Source organism: Nicotiana tabacum, chromosome 6 (assembly GCF_000715075.1).
Source record: "Nicotiana tabacum cultivar K326 chromosome 6, ASM71507v2, whole genome shotgun sequence".
Taxonomy (NCBI): Eukaryota; Viridiplantae; Streptophyta; class Magnoliopsida; order Solanales; family Solanaceae; genus Nicotiana; species Nicotiana tabacum.
The window spans coordinates 176255052-176262997 of record NC_134085.1 but is presented as its reverse complement, the minus strand read 5'-3'; the positions used below and the strand labels follow the sequence as shown (position 1 = coordinate 176262997).

General features: G+C 33.9%; 1 protein-coding gene across 1 annotated transcript; it reads right to left on the bottom strand.

The window, feature by feature from the left end:
* Nucleotides 1-429: 429 nt before the first annotated feature.
* Nucleotides 430-3056, bottom strand: LOC107771139 (ABC transporter G family member 23-like). Its single transcript, XM_016590468.2, has one exon. The coding sequence runs from the start codon at nt 2844-2846 to the stop codon at nt 855-857; it is 1992 nt and encodes a 663-aa protein (XP_016445954.2). The 5' UTR covers nt 2847-3056; the 3' UTR covers nt 430-854.
* Between the last annotated feature and the right edge of the window lie 4890 nt (nt 3057-7946).

Genomic DNA, 7946 nt, shown 5'->3' with positions numbered 1-7946 from the left:
TAATAAGTTTTTGATACTCAGCAACCCCCGTTAAAAAATAATCGCAAAAATCCAAACATTTATCTATCCAGCCATAGGGTAGATCGGCAGCCACTCCCCCGATACGAAAATAATTATGCATCCAGCCCATTTAGGGCTACTTGTCGTATTGTCAGCCATCTAAGAAGTGATCTACAAATAATAATACATCCTCCATCCATTCCATTATATCATGGTATTTCAACTAGATATTGAGTTTAAGACACTAATTTGACTTATATAGTACTAACTACTATATTAGTGACAACGAAAGACGATATTAAAGTAATTGTTGAAAAGAGAACAAACATTTAATCAAATTTAATTGGAACAATCTCAAAATAAAATGAGTTTCATATAAATTGAGATTATAAATAAAAAACAAGGTTCATAAAGACTTAAGGCTATTAGTACATGACAACTAGATTTAACATGATAAATAAAAGATTTGTACAATATCACTCTACTAAGCTAATCTAACGTAGGAATAAACATGAGATAATCAGGCTGTCATCAATCTTCAACACTGAGCTTGTTGGTCTTCTACAACAATAACAAACCCTTAGTTTTTCACAAGTGAGGTCTGGGGAGGATAAGATGTACGCAACCTTACCCCTACCCCTGGAAGGGCAAAGAGGCTGTTTCCGATAGATCCTCGGCTAGAGAACGACTGGAAAAAAAAAAGGTAACTGCAACAAGTAGCAATAACAGCAAGATGAAATAAGATTGAATCCAAGAATCAAACTCTAAGAAGTAATAGCCATCTAGTTGGTCTTCAATCTGTAGCAAATGTGCTTTTTCATCATCCTGCATTCTGATCTCCAGCTGGTTCTCTTTCAAATTGTTGTTTTTGACACTTTTCTTGCAAGAATAATCCAACAAATAACCCTATAAAACACAAAGAAAGCAAACATAATTCCAACATTCATCCACCTAGTATCCTTGTCAAGTCCCCGATTCTTCAATACATCATATCCTGTTAGCAAACATTCTGAATGATTTTCATCATTCCAAGAAAAACATTTGCTTCTCAAACTCCAATATTCATTTGTCAGCAGTGCATCCAAAGGATACCTATATAAAGAAACATAGTACATAAACAGCCAATATTTAGGTATGCATTCCTTTGGTATAAAATAGCCAGAGAAAAGAAAGAAAGCCCCAAGTACAGTGCAAATCAGAGAATTCCCTGATATAAAATCAGGAGAAACTGCACTCAGAAACAGAACCAAAGAACTTGCCATCAAAACTATCACCCAAACCACAAACGTGAAGAACACGAAAGCTGTTATCGAAGGATTCAGCCCTACGATCCAATAAACTGGGACAGCAAAAAGAATGGCTACTGCAAAGAGAAATGGAAGGAAGATTATCGTGTTCGCGATCATGTAAGAAGAGATTTTATATGCTCCTCTTGACGCTTCCTTCATTATAACGCGCCTTTCTTGAAGATAAATTGGAAGAGCTTCAACTGTTGAAGATAGCAAAAAACTTAGGCTAAATGCAAAAAGGCCTAATCTTTCTGTAACTCCACCTTCATCATTCCTCATTTTAATATACACACTTCCAAGTCCAAATCCTCCCACGAGTGCTTGCATCGTTCGCGCCAAGAAAAGTTGCTTTGTCCTGTAAATAATTTTCCAGAATCTTGAACATAACACTGCTATTTCAAATAAACTCGAGCAACCTGAATTCGAAACAGCACTAGTTTTTGCCTGATCGATTACTTCTTTATTCGCGCCATCTTGAATTATAGCCTCTTCCCATCTCAAATAAGAACATGACTGATATTTGGAATGCAAGTCCTGGTTTTCCAACACAGATATAATTTCCATAGCAAATTCAAGAGGGTTAAGCTGAATAGGAATTTCGTAGCCCAGCCTACTTATATTTTCCTCGAGCGATTCAAGAGAGCCATAATGAACAACAGATCCATGATTAAGGATCAAGAGATTGGAAATATATTGAAGAATTCTGTAACTAGGCTGATGTATAGATAAAATTATGGTTCTATGTTTTGTTTTTGCCATAGATGAGAGCAATTCAATTACTTGAAGTGCTGAACTGCTATCTAATCCTGAAGTTGGCTCATCTAAGAGTAATATATTAGGATCATGAATCATGTCAACACCAATTGACACTCTTTTTCTTTCACCACCTGAAATTCCTCTATTCTCTTCATCTCCAACAAAGTTATCAGCTACATGGTCAAGTCCAAGTTCTTGCATTAAGTTTTCAACTCTTTCTTCTCTCTCCTTTGAACTCATTCCTCTTAACCGAAATTTTGCACTAAACATTAAAGTTTCGTTTACAGTTAAGAGAGGAAGTAAATTGTCCTCTTGAGCCACATAACCACATATGTTTCTTAATTGAACAGGACTAGTAATTGCATGGTCATTGAGATAAATACTTTTTGTATCAAAATCTTTGTTCCTTACCCTACCTGATATCACACGTAACAAAGTTGACTTGCCCGTACCACTTGGTCCAACGATCGCTAAAATCTCAGAACATCCAGCTACAAAAGAGACTGATTTGAGTATGCTGATTTTTGGCTTAGTACTTTTCTTGATTAAGGAAGAAAAGAGCGATGAATTCGGAGAAATAGTATACGAGAGGTTACGAACTCTTAGTTCGTAAGTTTTGTTATTTGATGACGATTGTGGTGGTGGTGGTGGAGGTGATGACGAGTGAAATGAAGAAGAATTAGAATGAGTTCGAGTGGATTGTTTGGCTGGTGAACATGAAGTTGAAGTTGAGAAAAGTACCATAGAGTCATCTTCAGGACTACCAGGACTTGGTTGATATGTAGTACATGGGGAAGCCATTTATTTTGGAGTTGAGAATTGATCAAACAGAAATGCAAGAAAGTGAAGATAAGGGAAGAATTTCAAGTCTAGAGAATTGCTTAGTTTGGATGGGGGAAAAAGGAAGTTGAACAAACTAGGTTGATTGTAGTTATGGTTTCCTAATGCTGGTGAAAATACGTAATGTAATATAGGCAGCGTTTGGCCATCTACATAGTTTGACTAAGATTTGTTACGGTAATATCTTATAATTATCTTATCCCACCAAAATTTAATCTAATATGATGATGTATACAACAAGTTTAAGAGCTAATCTTTTTAGGAGTATAATTTTTAATCTTCAACGTCGATGTTTTTTTTTTTTGGAGTTTAAAATTTGTTAGCCATCCATCCATATAGGGCGCCGAAAAACTTAAGGAATACTAAAATAAAGCGTTATTCATATAACTTTTTTAAAATTCTCAAGGAAATCCGCAGCCGCTTCCTTTCGGGTGCACACTGGGTAATTTGCTTACTATGCAATAGCTCACAAACTACACAGGAAATACAAATCGCATTATACATGACCAGTGCAACGAGCTTTGACTGAAGAGACTTCTGGTGAGGGGAATTGATCCCAAGTCTCCTATGTTAAGGTCATTCAGTAGATGGATCAAGATATGTTATTTGTCTATAATCTAAAAGGCATTCCTGGTAAATATACCAAAGATATCACGAGATGTTTAGTATTATACAAGCAGAAGTATGGACTAGTAGTAATTGTTTTTCTGTATACAGATGACAGGAATGTCTAGTGCTATTCTACTGACACGATATACAGATGACAAGAATGTCTAGTGCTATTCTACTGCCACAATACTTCCATGTAAGGGATGTACCATATATAATTAGTGTCCGCGAAATGGTTTTTAAAAAAAATAATTATTCACTCATATTATCCATTAAAAGAATGTATTGGATAAAAATGGATAAGAATCATATTATCCACTTAGAAAACGGATAACCGATAAATAATCAATGGATAATATGGTTTAACTTTTACATTTGTAAAGCCTTTGGGGGTCCTCAAGTTTGGTAGACTAGGAATTCTCCCAAAATTGACAAATACAAGAAGCCATGGATAATATGGATAGCCATATTATCCGCCATTTAACCTCTTTTTATCCATATTAAATATAGGTCGGGTCAAATAATTTATCTGTTTTTGTATTATTCGTTTTCGACCCGCCAATATCCGACCCGACCCACCTATTTATTACCCCTATGTGTAGTTAGGTAAGATTCTGTAGCATAATAAAAACTGCTTTAATACTATAAATTCGTGATCAACATGTAATTGATTTAATTTCTGTTCTGTTAATGTTTAAAGCGTATCAAATTCATTTATGAGTATGGGCTCCTGGACGCCAATTATTTCCTATACAGTGAAAGGTCCAATTAGATTAGAGTATATTTATTGAGTTTCGTTGGGCTTTCTACCTATATTGTCAGGTCAGTGGATTGGGCTTACTTTTTTTAGTTTGGTATCCGAAGGCTTCAGTCGGTAGTGAAGCAGCTCTGTGGAAGCTCGTTGCCCCCTTTTGAGATACTAACATATAGAGTAGTACATAATAGTCTAAATTTTCTTTATTCATTTCATCTCATTTTATGTTATAATGTTTGACTGACATAGAATTTAAACAAAATAAGATATTTGAATGCTATGTTCTAATACATGTAATAAATATTTGTATGACTATAAAATCAAATTTTGTCATTAAGGTAAAACGACAAATTCAAAAATTAAATTGTTTGAAAATATAGAAATGTGCCATTATTTTTTCGATAGAAAGTTTTGTAAAAAACAATCATATGTTAATATTTAGCAACACGTTGCACCACGAAAACAAAAGTTGATTTTTCACAACGCTTCCACTTGTATGACTTGTGATGTGAAGAGTGTTTGCCCAAAAAGTGTTAAGTTTTTTGTTAAACTAATTAATGATATAGAGGATAAATCTTAGCCAAGGATAATTAACTCGAGATCTAAGTATATTCAATAAGAGAATAAGATATAATCAAGCTTATAAATTTTCTGGGATCATATAAGATATCGAATATAGATGATAGGCTTATATTCTTGACGTATTATCCCGTGATGTAGTGACAATGACGGAAAAGATGGAATGCCATCGACAGTAACAAGATCTATCTTTGTTGATTCAATAATCACGATTACAGAGATTTGTATTCACTATCTAAGCCTTTTCTCAGATTTCTTCACCTCTTCTCTCTCTAGGAGAGGAAAGCCCCCCCCCCCCCCCTTCTTTTTTTGTCTTTTTACCTCCTATATATATTATCAACATTTCCTTTTGTCCAATGGTCCTTAACCAGAATGCCTTCATCCCTTGATTGTAATTCACGTCGCCTCCCTCGAATATCACGACATTTACTTTGTCGTACAAGCTTTTTGACGGCTCGATCTCGGCAGTGGCCGAGATACTCGTTGTTATTGTGCCTTGTGGGTACGACCACGACTTAATCGACCACTTACCATTCCTTTTAGCGCTAATCCACGTGTGGTCAGATTTTAACTCATACAAATAGAAAAGGGAGATTCCTAGAAGCCATAATTATCTTTTTTCAAACAATTTGGTAAGAAGGATCCTAAGAAATTAACAACATTAGACGCTCCTAATGCAGCACTTTGCTAAAAATATCCCTTTTCAATTGCAAAGGAGAATAATGGATGAGCATGACCTGAAAACAAATACTTCTAAAACACGTTTGACCTCAAAATAAATTAGCATGAGATATACAGATATACTCCTAACGGGGGCCGAACATGTCAATATATTATATCTAGAGTTGTATTCTACTTTAAATAGTATACTTGTCTAGTTGATTTCTTGTCTCACTTTCTTTATAAAACAAAAGATAATAACGTGCCTGTAGACACTGAATTTTGAACGGGTCAAACCCATACGAAATTTGAGCTAAATCTTAAATTCATGACGAGCTCATCCCTGATCTTGAGACCCTAAGGCTACGAAAGATTTCTTGGAAGCTATTCTACCTAACCCTAAGTCACGCCTCTAAAAAGCTTTATACATATCCTGAAAAAATCATCTCGAAAATCCCATAAACTTTTAAGATAATTACAAAGAGATCAAGATATAGCCGAATATTTCTTGACAATTAATCAATTAGTTCGAGAAGACCCACAATATCCTTTAATGGAGGCATCCTTGTATGGAGATCAAATACATCCTAAAGAGGTCTATACCATCCTATGTTCGAGAAATACGTTGCTCCAGCCCTCGAATCAGAGAGAACAATCAGTAGAGAAGAACAAAGGGAGAAATAAATTGTATACACAATTGATTAATAAAAATATTTTTCTCTTATTTTTGTGAGTGCAGTTTATTTTTCGAAAATTTATTGCAAACAGTGCTCAATTAAGCTGAAATATTGCATTTTGAACTTAGTTCCTAACATGTAATTTTTCTTTTACGCAATCAGTCACTTAAAAAGGAATTGCAAATAACTCTATTTCATAGCATTAATCGATAATCTAGAATAAATAAATAAAATAAGCTTTTATAATAAGTTAAGTTATACTGATAATGTTAAAATTTATTACATCTGGTCATAAAATGCTACTCCTATTAAGTACTCCTAAGTTATGGAGGCCAGGACCAGATACATATGAATCCAGAAAGAACTTAATGAAGGGGGAAAATGTTCAAACCAATTTTGGTAGGACGCTCTTTTCGATCCCGACAACATTTCTAGTTACTAAGACCCATATACACCTTTACCTATTATTTTTTCTTCTTGATATTTATATATATTTTGTCGATTTGTTTTGACAACGAAGTTTCAATTAAGCAAACCATATGTCCCTTTTAGTCCTACAAATTTCGGTGCCTCTCAATGTGGTCAATTTTGATCACAATCTAATTTCTCAAATAATACAGGAACCAGCAGATATAAGTCATTTCAAAATTCTTCACTGTACTTTCTTTACTTTGTTAGCACATCACTAGATTAGCATATTTTGTTAAGAGTTAAATTATTTGACCAAATATGCAAAATTTGCTTATCCTTCGTTCTCAACATTAATATTTCATTTGAATTTTTCTGAGGGAGGAAAAGAAAGAAAAGGGAGAGTTGTTAGTGAGATTATGTCTAGAGTAGAACTGCAGCAGCTATATAATTAGTTGCAACTTGCAACTCTAATTCGATGACCCAACCAAATTCGTATTTCCTTTTCTTTTGTCTTTCTTTCATATATATTTTTTTGGGGGCAAGGTGCATTCCACGCTTAATGTACGTATGAATAATTATTGAAGTTGTAGAATAAATGTTTTTTTTTCTTTGACAAAATAATAGATGTGTACTTAAGATACGTAAATCGTAAGTACTGCAATTGATTAATACTAAGCATGTCAAAATCTTTGTGTGAGAGTGCATACTGGTTTTCCAAGTGAAATAAAATCATGCATGTTATTTCTTTCTAATGAAATATTAGTATTGCTAACTTGCAAAGTTCTTGTTCAACTGTGCATTGACAGAGAGATATTACCAGCTTTGGCTTCTACTATTTTTTATAGTCTTTTCAATTCTTAATTGTTGAGGTCGATATGTCACAAAATTGTGACGACGCTGTGGAATTTCCAAGTAGCAACCAATGTAGAGATTGAAATATGTATAATTAGATCATAGATAGAGTCAAGATTTAAAGCTTAGTTATGGCTTTAAAGTTTTTGCTATTTAAAGTTATTGGGTTATAAAATTAATAATTTATATATATCAAATAAATTTATTAAGAAAAATATAAAAATTCGGAGCAAGATTACTGAATTCGGCCGAATTCATACTTTATAGTTTATACTCTAGCTTTCGCATGAGTTAAGCAATCATTAATTTCGGCTATTTAATTTTCGCAACTCTTTTTCTTTTTCTTCTTTTTTGTGCCTTAATGTGTGATTACCTAGGATTCTGAAGAAGTGGAATTCCTAACGCGGGACATATTTCTGTAATCGAATTTGTGAAGAAGTCATAATAATCGCACCCAAAAAAAGAAGAAATCATAATCCTGCCAACCTAATTCCCAAAGAAAATAATATCCAAATAGTG